At 42.0% G+C, this 22437-nt stretch overlaps 3 protein-coding genes across 3 annotated transcripts; all 3 read left to right on the top strand.

Moving 5' to 3' along the window:
- Positions 1 to 435: 435 nt before the first annotated feature.
- Positions 436 to 981, top strand: LOC309963936 (interferon alpha-4-like; the record flags this gene model as incomplete). The annotated part of the gene is made up of 1 exon (XM_082842478.1): positions 436 to 981. The coding sequence occupies one exon, from the start codon at positions 436 to 438 to the stop codon at positions 979 to 981; it is 546 nt and encodes a 181-aa protein (XP_082698604.1).
- Positions 982 to 16130: 15149 nt separating this feature from the next.
- LOC309964549 (interferon alpha-13-like) lies at positions 16131 to 16643 on the top strand (the record flags this gene model as incomplete). The annotated part of the gene is made up of 1 exon (XM_082843680.1): positions 16131 to 16643. The coding sequence occupies one exon, from the start codon at positions 16131 to 16133 to the stop codon at positions 16641 to 16643; it is 513 nt and encodes a 170-aa protein (XP_082699806.1).
- Positions 16644 to 21546: 4903 nt separating this feature from the next.
- On the top strand, positions 21547 to 22146 carry LOC309963935 (interferon alpha-1-like; the record flags this gene model as incomplete). The annotated part of the gene is made up of 1 exon (XM_082842477.1): positions 21547 to 22146. The coding sequence occupies one exon, from the start codon at positions 21547 to 21549 to the stop codon at positions 22090 to 22092; it is 546 nt and encodes a 181-aa protein (XP_082698603.1). The 3' UTR covers positions 22093 to 22146.
- Positions 22147 to 22437: the final 291 nt, after the last annotated feature.

Below are 22437 nucleotides of genomic sequence, written 5' to 3'. Positions count from 1 at the left end.
AGCTAATTTTTAGACTAAATATTTTTGTCATACTCACCACTGCTTTGAATAAAAAGAAAAAACTTTTCACTTTCTTTTTCTATTTATAAAGTAGAGATATGCATGGAGTACATACCGATGTACACAGTATATCTGTGTATCAAAATTTCATAGGGGGGCCATATGGAAAAAAAATATCTAGAAAGGTTCTGTGGGCAGGAGAAGGGGAGGCAAGGATGAAAAACAGTGGTTGAGAAACGCTGCCCTAACCTATCTGGAGAGTGCAAAATGAAAAGCAAAAACAGAAGTAGAAAGTAAGAGGGAACATTCAGAAAATGGAAACCAATTCACTCCCATTTAAGACCCAGGCCTGAAGGAAGGTCTTCAGAGAACCTAGAGAGCAGGGTTCACAGAGTCCCCACCTCAGCCAGGCCGGCAGCATCTACAGGGTCCCCGATGGCCCCAACCTTGTCCTTACTCCTGGCCCTGGTGCTGCTCAGCTGCCACTCCAACTGCTCTCTGGGCTGCAACCTGCCTCAGACCCACAGCCTGGCTAACACGAGGGCCCTCATGCTCCTGCGACAGATGAGGAGAATCTCCCCCTTCTCCTGCCTGAAGGACAGAAATGACTTTGGATTCCCCCAGGAGGCGTTTGGAGGCAACCAGTTCCAGAAGGCTCAAGCCATCGCTGTCGTCCATGAGATGATCCAGCAGACCTTCCAGCTCTTCAGCACAGAGGGCTCGGCTGCCGCTTGGGATGAGACCCTCCTGGACAAGTTCTGCACTGCACTTTATCAGCAGCTCACTGACCTGCAAGCCTGTCTGATGCAGGAGGCGGGGCTGGAAGGGACTCCCCTGCTGAAGGAGGACTCCATCCTGGCTGTGAGGAAATACTTCCACAGAATCACTGTCTATCTGCAAGACAAGAAGTACAGCCCTTGTGCCTGGGAGATTGTCAGAGCAGAAGTCATGAGATCCTTCTCTTCATCAACGAACTTGTAAGAAAGACTCAGGAGGAAGGAATGACACACACCTGGTTCAACACCGAAATGATTCTCAGTGACTAACAAGACCATACTTCCACCTGTGCTGCCATGTCAAAGACTCTCATTTCTGCTCTCATCATGCCCTGAATTGAATTAATTTGTCAAGTGTTTTCAGGAATATTAAGCAACATGATGTTCTACTCTACAGGCACTCGTCCCTCATAGATGCCCATGCTGATCTATCTACTTACTTATCTACTTAAATATTTATTTATCTATTTTAATATTTATTTCACTATTTATAAAGATTTAAATTACTTTTATTTACATAATATTATGTGCATGTATACAATGTGGTTAAGAGAATAAATACATACTTTGTATTAACTAAGTTTATGAGTTTTCCTTGTGCATTAAATTCTTACTAGAGAAAACTTCCTGTTTTGCTTTTTTTCTTTAAAAAAGAAACACCAAGGGGCATCCCTGGTGGCGCAGTGGTTGAGAGTCCGCCTGCCAATGCAGGGGACACAGGTTCGTGCCCCGGTCCGGGAAGATCCCACATGCTACGGAGCGGCTGGGCCCGTGAGCCATGGCCGCTGAGCCTGCGCGTCCGGAGCCTGCGCTCCGCAATGGGAGAGGCCAAAACAGTGAGAGGCCCGCGTACCACTAAAATAAAAAAAAGAGAAAGAAACACCAAGCCTGAATGGGCAACCTGATGAAAGAATGTATGTTACAATTCCTTGACCCATCATTACGATTTTCACGTTAGAAATAAAAATAGACTTCTTCTAGCCAGGTCGTGGGTTGCCCTCAGGACCTAGAGGTGAACATAGCTAATCCAATTCTGCTTTGGGTAACTCTGATTTTTTTTTTTAAAGGAAAGTAACCTAAAAACAATAATCAGTTAATACAGGGACTTCCTTGGTGGTACAGTGTTTAAGACTCTGCTCTCCCAGTACAGGTGGCCCGGATTCCATCCCTGGTCAGGGAACTAGATCCTGCATGCCACAAGTAAGAGCCCACATGCCGCAAACAACTAAAAGATCCCGAATGCTGCAACCAAAGATCCCGAATGCCGCGATGAAGATCATGCACGCAGCAATGAAGATGCCGTGTGCCACAACTAACACCTGGCACAGCCAAATAAATAGATAAATAATTTTAAAAAATCAGTTAACTCACAATTAAATTTAATTATTTTTAAAATAGTACTAATTTGTAGTAGAAATTAATATCGGTTAAATTTAGTGCTACAGTGAGAAGGTGGGAAAATGGAATTCCCCCAGCAGAAGGTGGATCATGTCATGCGAGGATATAGAAATTAAAGCAGTAGATATTACCTATAGTTAACTAGTAGACATTTCAGTGCAAATGTCCATTCGATAGTGGAGATAGCAATTTATAAGCAATTCCATGAAGTGTAAAGCATGGAACAGAAGAAGTGATCAAACAGGAGGAGAGTATCACATGAGAAAAGGACTGAAAATTGAATCCTATGACGTTAACGTTAAAAGCGAGGGAACGCTACAAAGGAAAGCAAGGGGAATGGCCATATGTTAACAGGACAAGAGAGAAAAATGAGAAGACCATGTCTGAATGACTGAAACTGCTTAGAAGATTCAATGCATTCGTGCAAACGTAGATGGAAAGTGCTCCTACATTGGGAAAAGAGATGGCATTGGCCACTTAGTGACAGCTTGTTTGGTAGAATTAATCAGCAGAAACCATAGTGGAGAAGGTGGAAGGATGAATAAGAGAAGGGAATGACAATATATACAGAAAATAGGTTTGAGATATTTGCCATCTGAATTGGAGGAGAGACATAGGGTGGAACCTAGAATGGATGTGGATTATTTTTTTCTCTGCATTGTTTTCCTTTTTTGAACTATTTTTTGCTTCTGAAGAGATTTCATGGATTTGATGTACTGAAAACTCATATCAATGTTCAAGATTTGATTTACTTTAAATCCTGACATTTAATCACTTACAGTGATAATGTATCATTATTTTGATGAATATGATGTTGAATGTCAGTAAGCTGCTCTGTGCTTGAAACCATCCACTACAAGGGAAACAGATAGAACTGACCTTAGTGAGAGCTGATTTGCTGAAATTAATCAGCAGAACCCATTCTGGAGCAAGTGGAAGGGTAACAAGAGAAGAACTCCCATTGTCATTATTTCACCTGGGGAGTCACTTTACTTCTTTCACTCTCATCATAGTCAGATTTGCATTTGTTTTCCTTTTACCTCAGTACATCAAATGCGAGGACAGCTTTCCAAGAAAGTTGAATGGAGAAGCAAATCAATGATGTATTGCACATTATGGAAAATCATGGTATGGGCCCTTTATGTTTCCATTTTTGCTTCCCTCTTAAGATACTCAACTCAAGATGATAAAGGAAGTAATTCAGTAGTAGCAAGACAACCCCTGCCCAGAAAAATACTAAATGAAAAAGAACGTATAACATTACAAAGACTCTGACACCAGGAAAGCAGAGAAGGCTAATTTTATCTAGCATCCTATGCCCTACATTTTCACCACCCTACGTCTTCACTGTGAGATGGAGAATGATGAACCAAGAGCTCAGGAGAAATGTACTGAATCATCTAATGATGCTTAATAATTACTTCAATATAAGGCTCTGACGCGAGGTCAGTAGAAGCTTCTGATGGGAGGTCTAATGGAAAATCTAAGAATACTCTTTGTTAATAATTATTTGGAATAATTATTATGAACTCTGTATTAATGATAAAATGGTGAACAAGATATAGACCTGTCACCTATGGTGGTTACTTGTCAAACAGGTCTAATAAATCTACTTTCAAGAAGACCAATCCCAAAGGATAAGCCAGCTTGGCTGATATGGAAAATAAAGAGGGCAGAAACACAGCCCAGGACTAGAAGTAAACACAGCCAACCTCGTAGCAAGAGAAATGTAACTCCTCACCCTAAAGGCCAATTTACCTCAGTTCCTTTTACCCCATACATCATGTTCAACTTTCAACAGAAACTTACCATACTAAAAGGTGAAAAACACAGTTTGAAGAGACAGAGCAAGTATCAGAACTAGACTCATATACAGTAGAGATTTAGAAATGATCAGACCAGGAGTCAAAATGATAGTGATTAAAGTGCAAAGGGCTCTAATGTAGTCATCTATTTATTCTTCTACTTTATCTCAGTCATACTATGTATGGTATTTAAAATAGTTTTGTTCATATAATATGTTCACCTTTATAGTGTATTCAGTATAATAAAATATGCTTACCTCTATATTGTTTCAAATTATTTTCTTGTTTAATTTATGAAACTCTCCCCCTGATGACATTTGGATTTTCTTTTCCTTACAAGAAGAAGTAGCTTTAATTTGCAAGGCATACTGAAACATGGATGATAAATTCTACTCATCATTCTCATCATTCATTTATTTCAGTGGTTTATATTTTATTTTATTTTTTAAATTTTATTTATTGTTCACCGTGCTGGGTCTTTGTTGCTGTGCGCAGGCTTTCTCTAGTTGTGGCGAGCAGGGGCTACTCTTCGTTGTGATGCGCGGGCTTCTCATTGCGATGGCTTCTCTTGTGGAGCACGGGCTCTACGCGTGCGGGTTTCAGTAGTTGCTGCACGTGGGCTCAGTAGTTGTGGCTCACGGGCTGTAGAGCACAGGCTCAGTAGTTGTGGCCCACAAGCTTAGTGGCTCCACGGCATGTGCCATCTTCCCGGACCAGGGATCGAACCCGTTTCCCCTGCAATGGCAGGCGGATTCTTAACCACTGCACCAGCAGGGAAGTTCCAGGTTATATTTTAAAACTTCATATTTCTATATTGGATATATGATAGTTCTGAGAATACAGAGGTGAAAAAAGAGAATGCCAAACCTATTCTTCTGGAGAGTTCAGTTTGGAAGAGATAAAAGATATAAAAACAGTAATCATGCTAAATTATTTCAATTAAGTTTCCTATTACAATCAGAGACAGGGAAAAGGGGATTCTCTCACCAGAATCTGGAATGAGGCATCTCAAGAAGGGGAGAAAGCACATGGACTCCATAAAGTGGCCAAGAAACATCTAAAGACAGACTTCCCATTGGAAGCAGCATATGTGGATATCGTTCCTTAGGAGTGGAGTGTAGAACGAGATGACGACCGAAAGCTCATGAGGACCTTCAACTTTTAAGAGTGAGAAAGAGAAGGAGAGTCTGAAGAGGGCACAAAGGTGGAGTAGCTAGTGCACTTAGGAGTCAACCAGGGAAAAATGATCTTCAGAAAGCACCAAAGAAGAAAACAAAGAGCTTGAGAATTACAGAGGATGGAAGTTAAATAATTATTTATATGTGATATGGGTTTCTGCATTGAGTCTAGATTCTGCCAGGACACACGTGTGATGCTGGGGAATCACTTAACTTCCCTGAGCCTCAGTTTCCTCAAATATAAAGTCGGGAAAATATTCCTAGAGTTGTATTGAATATTAGACCAACCAGAATATTTAAGAACACTTAGCAGAGTATCATCCACAGAGTGAGGGCTAAACAGGTAGTGTGTTGTTTCCTATATTTTTCATATAGCTCTAAATGGGAATAATGAATTCTCCTCCCCCTCTCTCTGTCACTGACTCCAGAACAATGACAGCCTAAAAAACAGAACTGGGAGAAAGTGTGTCATCAATTGGTCCAGACTGTCCAGACTCCCAGAGAAACACAGTAGATGGCACCTTGCCCAACACTGAACAGTGGTGGAGAATCCACGAGCTCACCTGTGCCTCTATTTGCACACTTCCACATGCTGACTGCACTAGGAGGAACTCACCTGGTTCAGGACTCTTATTTGCTCAAAAAGCCCAAAGCGCAGGAAACATGGAGTTGAAAGGCAGCAGCAGCTTGAGAACTTGGAAGGAGAACAGAGATGTTTAAAGCGTTCACTGGAACAGCGGCAGGTCCTCAGGACATGGAAGAACACAGATGAGATGCACTGAGGCAAGTGCTTCTCCAGAACATTCCTTTTCAGAGAAGAAAAGATTGAGGTGCATGCGATAGCACAGAGTTCTCCCATAAGGATGTGGCCACTAGCAGTGTCCCCAGCACTGATACCACAGCAGCCTGCGGAGTCTTGGAAGGGATGAGGGTTACCTCAGTGCCAGCTGCAAACTTGTTTTGTCCTTAGGACCCAGCAAGTAATCACAGAGCAGGGAAGGACATTCCTGGGGACAATGCAATCCAAGGAATTTCTTACATTCCATGATGATGTCTTTGTCCCTTTGAAAGACAAACAAAATAAAACATGCTTGAATAGAAGGGACACAGGCAGGGATTTTAATATATTTAGCAACAACTGGGGTAGAGCCTTTCCAGCAGGGCAGGTATCAGTAACATGCACACTGGAAGGTCACAATTTCTAAAAGCAACAAAGAGCTAAGTGGAAATTCATTTATTTAATTTAGGCACTTTGGAAAGAGGACACTGATGGATCAATCATCTTTCTATTCTTTCCAGTTGGTGCATATAGCACTGAGTAGGTACTTTTAAAGTCAGAAGGACATTTAAAGTACATTTAGAGGTTTGGAAACCTTCCTAAGGATTAGGGTCCTAAAACAAGCAGAAACCATTCCTATATTGCTGCTAAAAATATCATTTTATTAACAGATGATTTTTTAAATAATATTTTGATTTCAATTCTTCAGTATTATGATGTTTTAATGGGCTGAGGCTAGAAATTTAAATAAAGACAACTATACAAGGCCATGAGGGTGACTCTGGAGTTCAAGCCAGACTCTCCCTGCTAAGGAGCCCATTAAAAACCTTCACTGCTTCTGTCTAAGAAGCGCGTATGCTCTTCCGTCTTGGTCATACATAAGGCCTCTTCGGTACCCACATCTTAACCAACAGTTGGAACAATAAAGAGTAAAGATTCTTATTTGGACTCTATCAGTAAACAAATGGATGTCCAGCCTGGACTGTAGGTGAGAAATGGAGGTGTCTTCATTGAGATTGAGAACAGCAGGCTGACCTGAGGAGGTCTCCTGGGAAATCAGTGAGGTCCTTGTTGACTGGAAACAAACGACAACACAGGAGCTGGGAGTTCAGTTTTATGGGAGGACTTACTGAGGACTATAGCCTGGAGGACAGCCTCTCAGTCAGCTCTGACGAACTGCTCCAAGGACATAATGGGGACGTCAGTATATATGTGATTGTGGTGAAGAGGATACGTGCAATCTAGGACACATCTTGGGAGAAGGTTGCTGCTAGTCATGAGGAGCATTTGTCACTAGTAATGCTTTTAGTGCTTTTCTAAGTATGAGAAGTTGCAAAAAATTGAATTGATAGAATTTTCTCAGGAAATTATCTAACTACCTGCAGGCCTATTCTGTCAGTTTTCCCAGAGCAGAGAGTGCCCCATTCCTGATCTTGTTGCGGCAAGTGGGGGCTACTCTTCCTTGCGGTGCGCAGGCTTCTCATTGTGGTGGCTTCTCTTGTCACGAAGCATGGACTCTAGGCACGCGGGCTTCAGTAGTTGTGGCACACAGGCTTAGTTGCTCCGCGGGATGTGGGATCTTCCCGGACCACGGCTTGAACTCGTGTTCCCTGCATGGCAGGCGGATTCTTAACCACTCTGCCACCAGGGAAGTCCTTGTGTATTATACTTCTGAAAGATATTCTGGGAATTAGTAAAAATTCTTTGAGAAAGAAGGATCAGTAGAAAATACTTGGATCTACTTTAAAAATGAATAATATGGAAATAACAGAGACCTCAAATAATGCAAAAAGTCACAAACATTTTTCATTGATAACGTTTGTTGCTTCTTTAGTATGAGAAAGGCACAAAATAGCTTGTGAACTCTTTCATTTTTGCGGCTTTCAGCAGCAACGCAGAAGCAGGAAGAAAAAAGCAGGAGCTATGAAAGGTAAGGTTCTGCTCTCTAATCCTTGGCTCTCCCGGGTTTGATCTTAGTTCTCTTCTCCATACAGTCCCAGGTCTATAATTGCTGGCAATGTCACCTCCTAGAGCCTGTACTCTCAGAAATGGCCCCCCAGAGGAGACACTCAGAGCTAGAAAGCAAAGAAGTCAGGACCTGGGACACTTCTAACCCAGGCTCTGCTCGTCCATGTGAAAGCTGGGCCATGGCGCTTACCCATCAAGTGACAGTGTGAGACGTGGTGGAACAATGACTGTTTTGGGGGCAAAATTTTGGATAATGACTCGGACAACTTAACCTCCCTAAGTTTCATAGTCTGTGTCTGGGAGAGTCCCAGGATTGTTGTGATGATTGCCTGGGGCAATGTGTGTGAAAGAGCTTTGAAATGACACCGCTCTACACATATGGACCTTACTATTAGTGTCATTGAACCTCTGACCTCGAATTCTAGTTCCTGGGCATTAATCTTGAAAGAATCTCTTCCCAGTAGAACAGTCTGCTCAGCATGTTCCACTCTCTCTTTGCTTCCACTCTCCCTAGACACACCCAGGCTCCTATTTTGGGTTTGCAGAGCTCACCTGAAAGGCACTCATGTGACATCAGCCCCACCCTCTCTTCAGAAAGGTGATTCATATCTTCTGTCATCTCAGGCATCCCTCTTGCTAGCTGGCCCTGTGGAATTCCAGGGTCCTAGTCCAGCAAGAGGTTGACACGAGGGAGTCCCACTGGGAACAGATTATGGAAGGAAGCCTTGGGGTAAGGCATCTTCTGAAAGCAAAATGGTCTCTCTCAAAAACAGCAAAGTTCATTCTTCACAAGTAAATCGTTTCTTCTAAAAGAGAATGTTTTCTTTTGTCTCTGCTGCATTTGGGGGAAGGATGCAGTAGTCCAGGAACTGGGTTTAGGGAAAGGAAGAGGTTCTCCAGTTCTGACTGAGAGCTGACTTTGAGTGTTTGAGGCAGAGGAAGGTTAGGGAGACAGTCTGACAGTGGCCTTGCACACCCTCTACCATCTCAGCCACCTTCATTTGTGTCATGATGAATACAGCCCTTCACAAAGCAAATACAAAAGCATAGGAATTTGACAAATGCTGAGGGGCTTTACAAATTGAGAAAATCCATTAAAGAACGAGTCTCAGGAACTGGACTTCCCAGTCCTTCCCCTTCTCCATCATGATACTGATCTGTAAACAGCCGTGGGTTGGAATGTTTCGGGTTACACAGGCACATAGATTCCCAATGTCCCAATCAGCCTCTAGGAACAGAGACAAGAAACTTCACATATTCCCCAAAACAGCACTGGAATTTGGCATTCCTGAGGTCTCAAGTTCAGAAGGAAATGGAACAAACCAGAGGACCCCAAATATTTTGATGGAGAATAACTTTCATCTAACTCCAAGGCCTTCTTGCGTCCTGATGAAGGCTGGGCAAAGCAGCTCAGCTCCCCAGTTCTCAATTTAGCCTTAATGAAAGTGTACAGCTGAGGACTTTTCGCCTTTCCTTTCTCATGGGACAGGCTCTGCAGCAGCAGGGATGCAGAACTCCTGGCCATGTTTGTGGCTGAGCAACCAGGGACAAGAGGAGGTCAAAGGGGAGGCAGAGCAGTATAGGGTCGTAGCAAACTTGGGAGTGGAACTGCATAGTCTTATCAGGCTTAGGAAAGAGATCTCCATCTACATCAGGTACCGTAGCACTCAGCTCACTCTCCAGCTACACTTCTTATTCCCAACCAGTAACCTGCACACTGTTAGGGACATCATTGGTCCTCAGAGTTGTTAATAAAAGCAATAAGTGTAATAAGCTTAACATAGTTGTGTCAGTAAAAGTGTTTGAAAATGACAGTCTTGCTGCATCTTCTCTTGTGGGTACTCTTGTCTTCTCAGGTGACCAGTAAATTCGTTAGCTCGGCATCTCCTTAGTCTTCCTTCGGCTTCATGCATGATTTAGGGCAATTGTTTTCTTTTTCCTACAGTACAGTTTTCTCAGCTTTAGAATAGGGATAATGAGACTACTATATTCCATTCAACATACCATCGCATGTTATATGCTCTATATCATGAGAATATAACAAGTCATAAACTTATCTTAAGTGAGCAGATTATTTTAAGCACCAGGGACATATTAAACATAGCAATGATAGTTGTTATAGTGACAGGTATGCACAAAGGAGTAAAAGCCATTATTTCATGTCCACTCAAAAGATACATAGTTTTTTAAGATTTTTTTTGATGTGGACCATTTTTAAAGTCTTTCTTGAATTTGCTACAATATTGCTTGTTTTTTTTTTATGTTTGGGTTTTGTGGCCCTGAGGCATGTGGGATCTTAGCTCCCCAACGAGGGATCGAACTCACGCCCCCTGCATTGGAAGGAGAAGTCTTAACCACTGGACCGCCAGGGAGGTCCCCAGAAGATATTGATATAATGCCATATTTGTGCCTTACTGAGCTCATAATTTTGTTATGCAAAAATTCTACCTCTGTGAATTAAAATAGGATCATCTTTTTAAGTACTGTGCAAAGCATACAAACACATTTTTAAATTCTACGAGCAAATGCAATATTCTCACAGATGTACCAAACACTAGATTGCAAATACCCATGGATCTCTAGTGGGCATCAAAACAAAATGCAGTCAGTGCATTGGCACTGAAGATATTTATCAATATTAAGTAGAAAGTAATATATTAAATTTACATCATGCTGAAATTAAAAGCATTTTGATGCAGATTACAAATTTTTATGCAATTTATCCATAAAAAATGACATTTTGAAGTAGTGAATAAAACTCTCCAATGAAAAATCCTGATTATATATATAAAGCTGAATGCTTTATCAATGAAGCCTTAAGGGTCTTCTAAGATCCTTGCTTAAAACAAATGAGAGGAAAAAAATATCTTGAAAATTGAGATTAATTTCTTAAGATACTTATTAGGTAATAAGATATTGCCAATAAGCTACATCTTACTGAGGTTAGAGATCAACGTGAAGCAGCCTTGGCTGACATGTGCGAAGCATCAGATACTTGTTATTATACCCGCCATTTTAAAGTCTGACGCTCATCTGGTCTCCCTGTCACCACCATCCTCTGCTTTTCTGCCCCTCCTTCTCTCCTTCCTTTGTTGACTCCACACTCTCATCTTAGGGAATTGGTGTTCCTCAAAGATCTATGCTAGTCCCACACTTCATCCTCTCTGCACATATAGTCTCAACCTCCCAAATAGTTCCAAACGTCCTCTCTATGACTGTTGACTTCCATATGCATGTCTTTACCCAGGGTCACATCTCCAAACAAATGTCATTAGCTCCAAACCCTCATATTTACCTGCTACCCTAGATGATCTCCACACATGGCCAAACTTGAGCAGCATGTAATTCCCTGGCAAACTCCTGCAGACCCCTGGGATGCCAGCTTACCAACTGCTCTTGCAGAAGCTTTCCCTGATCCATGCAAGCCCACATACTCCCAAGAACCTGTACTTGCCCTGTCACAGCATTAGCATTCCTTTCATTGAACACCTAGTTACCCATATACCCACCAGACTGCAAGCTCTGTGACAGCGGGCAATGTGTCTACTATTTTCATTGCACCTGGCACCCACCACAGTGCCAACAATACACGGGATAGTCACACTTCTTTGTTGAAGTTTAAATTCCATGATTCTATAATGTATTTCACAGTTTATTGATCATGCAACTGCTGAAACTGAATCAGCAACCATTAGACATGCTTTCTCCAAGAAAGAACAAGTAAAAGAGAATAGCTCCAGCTGCTATAACCTGTCATAATGCCTTGTGCTTCTCCCTCATAACCTAGAAAGGGTTTCAAGCAAATTTTTTGCTCTTTAATGCCTGTCTTCTCTGACAGAGCGCTCCACTAAGAAAGTAATATCTTTGTTTTATCTACCAATATATTAAAAAACACAAGTAAAATCCTGAAAGCAGAGATACTTCAAAATATTTTAAGAACCAATGAAATGAATAAAACTATTTATGTTCCTGTTGGATTTTAAGGCAGATTAAAGGTTTAAGGACACTCTGATTTTCTTTAAGAGTATGAGTTAAACCTAACACTTAAAATATACCTTTTGCACCCCCAAAGCAAAGGAAAACAAGACACAAAGCTGACCATATCATAATATGAAGAATAAATTTGGCAAATATAACAATCATCATAGAGAAATAAATTCTAATTATTACAAATTAAAAATAAATTTTCTCCCCATTCAAAAGTATTGTTCCACTTACTGTTGAAAAACAATGTGCTGAGGTGACTCGATATATTTACAACTGAATCAGAAGAAAAGTCATTGAAGGGAGTGAATATGGACGCGCTAGAGGCCACCTCTAAGCAGAGAAGACTCCATTGTACAAGATTGGGTCCAGGTCTCCTTTTCCCACTCCTGCGTTCTCTGAGGTTGAACATACAGGGAAAGCACACTCTGATTTTCACGCCTTAACTTCCACTCTCATATTGTCCTGGGCACAGCAGCTGTGGACTTTCTTTTCAGATCGAGCCTGGTCCTTTGGAAGTTCTTCAAAGTCAGGCTGGAGTCCTCACTGCCCAGCAGGGTCTTCTCCTCTCCATCTCCTGCACCAAACTAGTCTCCAGATCTGCCCACTGTTGATCAAGCCCACTGAGGAATTTCAGCTGTTTGTGCTGAAGACGATGGAGAAGTGCTGTATCATTTCATGGAGAATGAGGCGGCCTGAGCGTTTTGGAACTGGCTGTCAGCCAACTGGTGCTGATGGAACCTGAAAACCTTCTTGTCCTTCAGGCAGGAAAACAAAGAAGATTCTCCCTGTTAGGGGCAGGACTGTGAGGGTCTCCTGCTTTGGCAGCCTGTGGTTCTGGGCCAGGTGACAGCTAAGGGTGCAGACAGGGCTGGAGAACATCATCCTGGGTGTCCTCAGTGAGGAGGGTGGCAGGCCCCGGTGAGCCTGGTGATGCAGGTGTCTGGCTGTGGGAGCCTGTATCCAGCTGCTCTGAGTACCTGCCTGCAAATGAGATTCTTAAATAGGCCATTTATGGGCAACATAGAATGTCACAACATCAAGTCTTTTATTACACTGGAAATTAAACACACTCCTGGAACATGAAAGAGTATCAGTCCAATAGGATGTATTCATCTAAATGAGACCCAAGGTTGAAATAAAAACCTGAGTCTCAATATATCTCTTTTTCAGTTCTAATACGAATACTTAGAGGTTTGACCCTGTACTCTGTTTAGCCACTTCTTAAATTGCACCAAAATACAACTAGCCTCACCTCTCTGCATTCTCCTCTAAAGGGACTCATACATCAGATTTAAATTCTTCCACATTTCTTTACAGGACCATAGCTCACATTTTCTGAAAGTTTACAGATAATGGTGACATAAAAATGAACAGCAAGGGTGAATTCATGCAGTTCTCTTCATTCCGTCACCAGAAATGTTCTGACTGCGTATATATGTGACAATGCGCTTGGCAATGTGGATTCCAGGAAAGTGAGGCAGGGATGGTGACTGCCCTCCAGGGAGCAGGGAGGACAGACTTTAGAGGCAGGATTAGGATGAAGGAAGCACCACGTGCTCAGTGCAGCTGAGGGCCAGTGCTCAGAGCTGATGAAGACGAGGGCCTGGGAGCAGCAGAAGGCTCCACTCTGACAAAAATCTGGGGCTCCTGAATTTAAATGACATCAGATTTTCATTTCCTCTTTTAAAAAATGGAGACAACTTTAGTTGTGGTCACACAAGACATTGCCTAGATCAAATAAAATAAAGTTTGCAAAGTACAGGCTGAGAATTTGAACAGAGTGAATGATAGCAGCCTTTTGTATTAATATAACAAATGGTAACCTGTATAGTCCACCCTCAGCCCAGCCAAGAGAAGCTCTGACTACAGGTTCCTTAACACTCAGGGGTCTGCATGTTGAGGCCCCCAAATGCAAACTCTAGGAGAAGGATTGCCTGTAGGCCTGCGAAGGAGTAGAGACCTAGTCTCCACCCTTAGAGCAGTGCCCCGTACATTAAGGAGAGAAATCCTACGGCACCTGAGGCTCTTTGCAGCATCTAAGAAAGTGTTTTGACCTCCTCCCCACAAGAAAAAAAAAAAAAAAGCCTGCTCTGTGACTAGTATAAACGAGATAAATAGTCCTTTTCCTCACCTTATTTTGTTTCAGACCACCTCTGGTGTTAATTTTTAAGACACAGATTAAATTATACCTTAAAAACAAACATAACCTCAGAGAAAATGATCAGATTTGTGGTTACCATAGCCAAGGGGGTGTGAGTTGAGAAAATCAGAAGGCAGTCAAAAGGGTTTTTCCTTCCTTTAAAAAAAGACATTAAAATAATGTTGTAGAGACCAGGAAAATGGTAAGAAATATATATATGGGGGAGAGATGATGAGAATTAAAGCATTCCTAGATTTTCAGCCATGGAACAGCACAATACTCTAATTCAAAAGCTATTTCCTGGGTTAGCATTAGGGCAACGTTAAGCTAGTACTTCTCTTAAGCACGAATGGTAAGAAGGCACCAAATCTAAGTCATCAAGATAAAGGATGTTTTAATGCAACATTTTAAAATGAAAATTAATCCCAAAATATGCACGAGGAACAAAATATAAAAATTTTAAGTAAAGAAATGAAGCTAACCTCCATTTGCATGGCCCTGACAGTCTTACAAAGTAAGCCTTCATGATGTAAATGAAATCTGGGCAAATTCCACTTAGTGTATAAAATTCTTACTAAAGAAAAATGAAAAAGTCTGACCTGCTAAATGTCCTCAATTGCTCGTACACACCAACTCTTCTTTCTAACCTTATAGTCAAGGTGAGGTCCTGGGAAAGACATTTCAGGAACGTGAGTTAAAAATCAGTTAAGACTATCACGGGGTCATTAGAAATTGTCAAACATGGTAATTCCCTCAATTAAAAACAAGCATAAAAGTAATCTTGACAATATTAATGAGTTGGCTTCCATTAAAGATAGAAAAGTAAAACTATATTAAATACTTGGGGCTTCCCTGGTGGTGCAGTGGTTAAGAATCCGCCTGCCAACTCAGGGGACACGGGTTCGAGCCCTGGTCTAGGAAGATCCCACATGCCGTGGAGCAACTAAGTCCATGTGCTGCTACTACTGAGCCTGTGCTCTGGAACCCGCGAGCCACGACTACTGAAGCCTGCGCACCTAGAGCCTGTGCTCCTCAACAAGACAAGCCACCACAATGAGAAGCCTGCACACCGCAATGAAGACTGAACCCAGCCTAAAATAAATAAACCCAGCCTAAAATAAATAAACAAATAATTAATTATATGAAATACTTACTTTAGTATAAAGACAATATAGTTTAAATAATGTTTAATAAAATGCTATATTTTAATATGAAAATATATTTTAATATTCTATGCTTAATATTGAAAATATTTTAACATAAATTTATAAAAATATCAAACATTTAAAATATTTAATTTAAATATATGAATTAAGTTAAATATAAAATTAATTTTAAAATGTAAAAAAAGGCTGTGAATTTTTTTAATATTCCTACTTGTCAGATATTCAATACTTTCTCCCTCACTTTAACGCTGTATCCTTGAAAGACTCCATGAAGTCCCAGAGAATCTACAGGGGCGCTCAGCTCCCGCGTCCTCGGCCCCGGTGGTGGCCGCGCCCCGACTCACCCCTCAGGGCGTCCCCAACACCGTCCTGTCGTCCCATCGCCGCCGCCGCCTTCCCCTTTCTCTGGGCCTTCGCTGTCTCGCGCCAGAAACGAGCCCGAATCGGAAAAATCGGCTCCCCTGTCTCTGCGGCTGGGGATCGCTCAGATTCCCCACCTCAGACCGCTCAGAAAAAGGCTTCTTTCCCAAAAATTGCCTCGCTCAAGTTTCTGTGAGAAAATAAAGCGCAAAACTCAGGGGAAGCCTGAAGATGCAAAGTTCTTGTTCCCAGCCAGACAAAAATTCTCTGGCGAGGCCGCCACAAGGCTTCCTCTTCAACACTCAGCACCGAGAAAACCAAGGTGTTTCGCGCACTATGCTGATTATTAAAGCAGCCGCAGGGACTACTTTTCGCCCTGTCTCTCGAGCTGCAGGAGACAGCTGCAGAAGGCAAACTTAATCGTCGGCGTTTCCCAAACAAACCTTGCGCCCTCTACCGGCCGCCTAGGGAAGGACGCTGTCCACAGTTCCAGGGAAGGAAGCTTCCCTCCAATTAATTGTTTGGCGGTGCCCACGCCTCTCCTGGCGGCCGTCTAGTGAATCACCCTTTCTTAATGGCCCAGATCTATTTGCTAGTGGCAGGAGTGCTGCTCTGCTCTATCCCTGCTTACTCTCTTGGCTGGAACTTGCCTAGAAGCCATAGCCAGGAAAACAAGGACGTCTTCCAACATTTGGAACAGATGCAAAGGATCCCCTCTCAGTGGTGCCTAAAGGACAGAACCGACTTCAAATTTCCTTGGAAAAGAGAGAATATCACCCCAATCCAGGTGACTCAAGGCACCTGTCACCACCATCTGATGCTCCAGCAGATCTTCAACCTCTTCACCACGGAGGACAGCCGTGCTGCCTGGAACAACACCCTCCTCGATAAACTTCTCTCTAGCCTTCATCTGAGGCTGCACCGACTGGAGCAGATGAAAAAAGACAATCTGGATTGTCGAGATTTGGGACGTGCTGCCCGGGAGTATTTCCATGGAATCCATGTCTATCTGAAGGCAAAGGAATACAGCCCCTGTGCCTGGGAGGTTGTCAGAGTGGAAATTAAAAGGTGCCTTTCCCTTATGTAAGAATCCTCAAAGAAATGTCAACAAATACAGAATATTTTTTATACTCGTGACACTTCTCATTCAATTACATTAGTGTTCAAGTCCAAAGCAATCTCGACTTGTGTTTCCTCACAGGCTGAAAAATGTCTGAAAAGAAAATCATGATTTTAAAAAAGGTTTTGACAGAACACAATCTCTTTTCTTGTATAAATAATTTTATAACGTAATTTAAAAGATCACTTTAAGTTTTGGGAGAGGTATTTCCTATTTTCAACACATGAAGTATAGAAAGGTTTTTTGGATAGTGTGGTGTTAAAGATATTTGTCAGTTAACTTAATGCTGACTGCTGTAACGGGTAAAGAGAATGCTGTCAGGAATTTGATCATAATAGAATCTTATCTTTCCCTGGTATAAGAACACAAGGCAGGCATTCCTGATCAGATGGATGTTCTAAGTTGCTCTCCAAAGAGTGATTCGGGGACATGGGTACCCCCTGTTTTGTGGATTTTTCCATCATCAACAGGTGACTGCAAATTTTTCTGCAGTATTTGAGTCTATTCCACTCAGTGGTAAAGGGAAGAAGTCTGGTGCATCACATGGGACGTTTTCAAGGGCCAGGACTATACAGGGCAAGAGCACTTCTGCTCACAATACGTGGCCTGGATTTATCCTCGTGGAAATCTCACTGCAAGGATGTTGGGAAATTATTGGATGATTAATAGACGAGGAGACAAGTTCAGTGCATAAGACCACTTTTCATCTTTACACTATTTGTCCTAATGAAGTTCTGGGTGGGGTGGAGGGGAACAACTAATGTTCTTGCTTGCACACACTTCATTAAAAAACAATCTGACCCACAGAGAAAGAGAAATATCATTTATATGTGGAATCTAAAAAAAATGATACAAATGAACTTAGTTACAATACAGAAACGGACCCACAGACTAACAGAAGAAACTTATGGTTACCAGGGGGGAAGGGTGGGGGAGGGATAGTTGGGGAGTTTGGGATTGACATGTACACACTGCTATATTTGGGATGGATGGCCAACAGGGACCTACTGTGTAGCACAGGGAACTCTGCTCAATATTATGTGGCAACCTAGATGGGAGGGGAGTTTGAGAAAGAATGGTTGCATGAATGTGTGTGGCTGAATCACTTTGCTGTACACTTGAGGCTAGCACAGCATTGTTAATCAAATATACTCCCGTATAAAATAAAAAGTTAAAAAATATCTCATCCTCTAGTTCTGCCTTAAAAGAAAGAAAAGAGTCAAGTTTGAATATTTATTCTCAGACTCAGTGGTATTATGATTTCAGGTATATTTATTGTTCATTTGCTGAAATAAAGAAAATTTTAAAAAAGAAACAAACCCACAATCAGACCCAAATTCTTATTTCACAAGTTCAGCTTGGGGAAGATCACACGGATGTCACTCAGAGTTCACAGCATCATAGACTGTTGGAAAGAAGCATTCAAATTGATGCCCAAAGGCATAGCCTACGAGGAAAATATCCACAAATGTAGACACAAGTTGTTTCCTTATTGCCTGAGGGAGACGAGAAAAGTATGATCAGGCAGCTCCTTGTAAGTACTTGAGGATGACTGAGGAAAAAATGGAGAGCGACTCTTCCATTTGCGTCCAGGCCCATGATTCTCATCCTGATCTTCTAAATATTGAAAATATAAACTTGAAGAAGAAAATATTCCTGCTAATGATCTTTACAAAAGTATCTCACACAATATTCCATTATCATTTCCCTTGTAGAACCATGAAGAATTTCCAAAGTCTCTGTAGATTATCGTCCTCTCATATCATATCTATCTAATATATGTTGGTATTGTTCCTTCTCCTATTACTATCATCACTGGTCCCTTCATGAGTATGGATTGAGCTCCTGAAATGACAGGGACTGGACTAGCTGTCTAGGAAATGGGGTTGGGTAAGATGGTGCCTCTTGCTTTAGGTATTTTACAGACTTCTGGGAGGTATTCTGAGGACACAATAGGTCAGGTCATGTCTTACTATTTGGGCTTCTTCAACAAAAGAGCATAGACTGGGTAGTTTGTAAAGAGCAGAAATGTATTGCTCACAGTTCTAGAGTCTGGAAGTCCAAGATCTGGGTGTCCGCGTGGTCCAGTTCTGGTGAGAGCCTGCTTCAGGTCTCACACTGCAGAGTTCTCCTTGTATCATCATACAGCAGGAGAGGGAGGCATTTATCTCTGACCTCGTTGATAAGGGCACTGATTCCATCGTGAGGCCTCCATCTTCACACCCTAATCAAGTCCCAAAGGGCCCGCCACCTGATACCATCACTTTGGGGGTTAGGACTTCCAAATATGAATTTTGTGGGGACGGAAACATTCAGACCAGAAAGGGCATTGAAGGCTACATGTCTTGGCATCCAGAAGAGAGAATATATTCATGTAAATAAAGAAGAATGAGCCATTTACCAGGCCAAAAGAGCAGACCGAGGACTCAGAATCCAAACTCTTGATTTCAAACCGGCAGTAATGCTTTAATTATTATGTGTCAAAATTTGGAAATCAAACTGAAATGGACCCCATCGTCCCTTGAAAGGGAATGAAGACACAGGAGGAAAAGGATCATTCATCAGTCTTTGTGAGGAGTCTCCAAAGAATCTCAGGATATAGGTAGTCATTGCCACATCCGTAAAGACCCACCGAAGAGTAACGTGGTTAATTGTCTGGTTGCTGTGACCTGTGTGAATCAGGGAGACTTTGAGTTCAGATACATTGCTCTGTATGTGACATCAAGCTGGTTATTTTCTGTCATGACCTAGTAGAGGACAAATTAGCGACGAGGCCATCCTCCTGAGTTTAATAGAGTGCCGGGCAACGGCTGAAAATTGTGCTGCTCTTACAACTTGAATCCCCAGAGCCATAGGCACCTTAAAGGAAAGAGAATCCTAGTGGTTTTAGCAACAAACTCAGTAGGCATGACTGATACCAGTAGGAGTAGAGTGGGAATACCAACCACTGTCTATTATAATCCCAGCAAATACGACCGTGATAAAGGAAAATAGCTTGGTCATTCGTAACTGCCTTCCAGGGGGAGGAGACCATCTGAGAAACTGCTTTCGTTAAAAGTACCTGTTCGGGCTTCCCTGGTGGCGCAGTGGTTGAGAGTCCGCCTGCCGATGCAGGGGACACGGGTTCGTGCCCCGGTCTGGGAAGATCCCTCATGCCGCAGAGCGGCTGGGCCCGTGAGCCATGGCCGCTGAGCCTGCGTGTCCGGAGCCTGTGCTCCGCAATGGGAGAGGCCACAACAGTGAGAGGCCCACGTACCGCAAAAAAAAAAAAAAAAAAAAAAAAAAAAAATTACCTGTTGCGTGATTACACTGGGCCTGGTGCCGAGGATACCACAGAGAATACGACAGAGTCCAGTTGCTACAGAGCTGATTTGCCACAGATAGTCACATACCTATTATTTATTGAAAGATCGGTATTAGAGGGGGCAGAGGCCACAGAACATCCACTGCAAAATAAAAGAATTCATGATCAGAGTTGAAAGTGAATTCTTTCCATGATACCAATCAACATTTATCCAGTTCTCAATTAATTACAAAGATGGTTTTCTTTTGTTTGAAAAGAATAGGCTTGGATTGGAACCTCTGACAGTCCTTTGGGGAATCTGAAATTCAATGCAAAAATACAGAGAAAGATTCAAATCGATGATGATTCCTAAATCATCTGGGAGCAGATCGCTCCCACGGGTGCAAACAGTAGTTGTTAGGGGTGCGAACAAATCTTAGCTACTACAATGGTGGGTGGCACTCCAAAGCTCAACCCTATCCAGCAAAATCTCATTCCTTTGTATTCATTTTTCTCTTTGGGTTTTCTTGTGTATGAGACGAGAGGCATTGACATTGAGTGCATGGAAGATACACAATATGCAGGATCAGTGCTACAAGCTATGGTGGCTTGATGTTTCATTAGAGGACTTTCTCTCCATCATATGATTGGACTCAAAGTCATGATGTGAGAGGTGGCCTCTGCTTACTTATGAGCTGTCCTTGTCTGTCTTGCGGATTTTGCTTATGTTTGAGCCTCAGTGTGATGTGGGCATCGGGAATTAAGCACAAATAGGTTGTATTTTATTATTTAATTCTAAAAAAGTTATCTAGGAGATCAATAATTACATCTAGTCCTAAAGAGAAAAAGTTGTTGACAATATCTAGAGGAATATCTAGCAGCTAGTGAAGTTAGAAATCATTTTATGGTATGAATCAAAACTAAGAATTACTTAAAAATAAATGCTAAGAAAATCATTTAAATTTTCAATGGTTTTAGCAGTTTTGATAGATTTTTAAATATATCTATACATTGGTATTCTTATGAAGTATTTGTATAAATTTTTATTGAATATGTATTTTGATACATTCCTATTTATTAAGTAAATGTATTACATTAAAAGTCATTCTGCACACCTAACCAAAATGTTAAATTAATTGCAGTAGCTTTTACAGCTAATTTTTAGCCTAAATATTTTTGTCATACTCACCACTGCTTTGAATAAAAAGAAAAAACTTTTCACTTTCTTTTTCTATTTATAAAGTAGAGATATGCATGGAGTACATACCGATGTACACAGTATATCTGTGTATCAAAATTTCATAGGGGGGCCGTATGGAAAAAAAATATCTAGAAAGCTTCTGTGGGCAGGAGAAGGGGAGGCAAGGATGAAAAACAGTGGTTGAGAAACGCTGCCCTAACCTATCTGGAGAGTGCAAAATGAAAAGCAAAAACAGAAGTAGAAAGTAAGAGGGAACATTCAGAAAATGGAAACCAATTCACTCCCATTTAAGACCCAGGCCTGAAGGGAGGTCTTCAGAGAACCTAGAGAGCAGGGTTCACAGAGTCCCCACCTCAGCCAGGCCAGCAGCATCTGCAGGGTCCCCAATGTCCCCAACCTTGTCCTTACTCCTGGCCCTGGTGCTGCTCAGCTGCAACTCTAACTGCTCTCTGGGCTGCGACCTGCCTCAGACCCACAGCCTGGCTAACACGAGGGCCCTCATGCTCCTGCGACAGATGAGGAGAATCTCCCCCTTCTCTTGCCTGAAGGACAGAAATGACTTTGGATTCCCCCAGGAGGCGTTTGGAGGCAACCAGTTCCAGAAGGCTCAAGCCATCGCTGTCGTCCATGAGATGATCCAGCAGACCTTCCAGCTCTTCAGCACAGAGGGCTCGGCTGCCGCTTGGGATGAGAGCCTCCTGGACAAGTTCTGCACTGCACTTTATCAGCAGCTCACTGACCTGCAAGCCTGTCTGATGCAGGAGGCGGGGCTGGAAGGGACTCCCCTGCTGAAGGAGGACTCCATCCTGGCTGTGAGGAAATACTTCCACAGAATCACTGTCTATCTGCAAGAGAAGAAGTACAGCCCTTGTGCCTGGGAGATTGTCAGAGCAGAAGTCATGAGATCCTTCTCTTCATCAACGAACTTGTAAGAAAGACTCAGGAGGAAGGAATGACACACACCTGGTTCAACACCGAAATGATTCTCAGTGACTAACAAGACCATACTTCCACCTGTGCTGCCATGTCAAAGACTCTCATTTCTGCTCTCATCATGCCCTGAATTGAATTAATTTGTCAAGTGTTTTCAGGAATATTAAGCAACATGATGTTCTACTCTACAGGCACTCGTCCCTCATAGATGCCCATGCTGATCTATCTACTTACTTATCTACTTAAATATTTATTTATCTATTTTAATATTTATTTCACTATTTATAAAGATTTAAATTATTTTTATTTACATAATATTATGTGCATGTATACAATGTGGTTAA

Source organism: Leucopleurus acutus (genome assembly GCF_964270905.1).
Source record: "Leucopleurus acutus genome assembly, chromosome: 7".
NCBI lineage: Eukaryota > Metazoa > Chordata > Mammalia > Artiodactyla > Delphinidae > Leucopleurus > Leucopleurus acutus.
The sequence above is the reverse complement of the archived record's forward strand: the minus strand, read 5'-3'. Positions and strand labels throughout refer to the sequence as shown.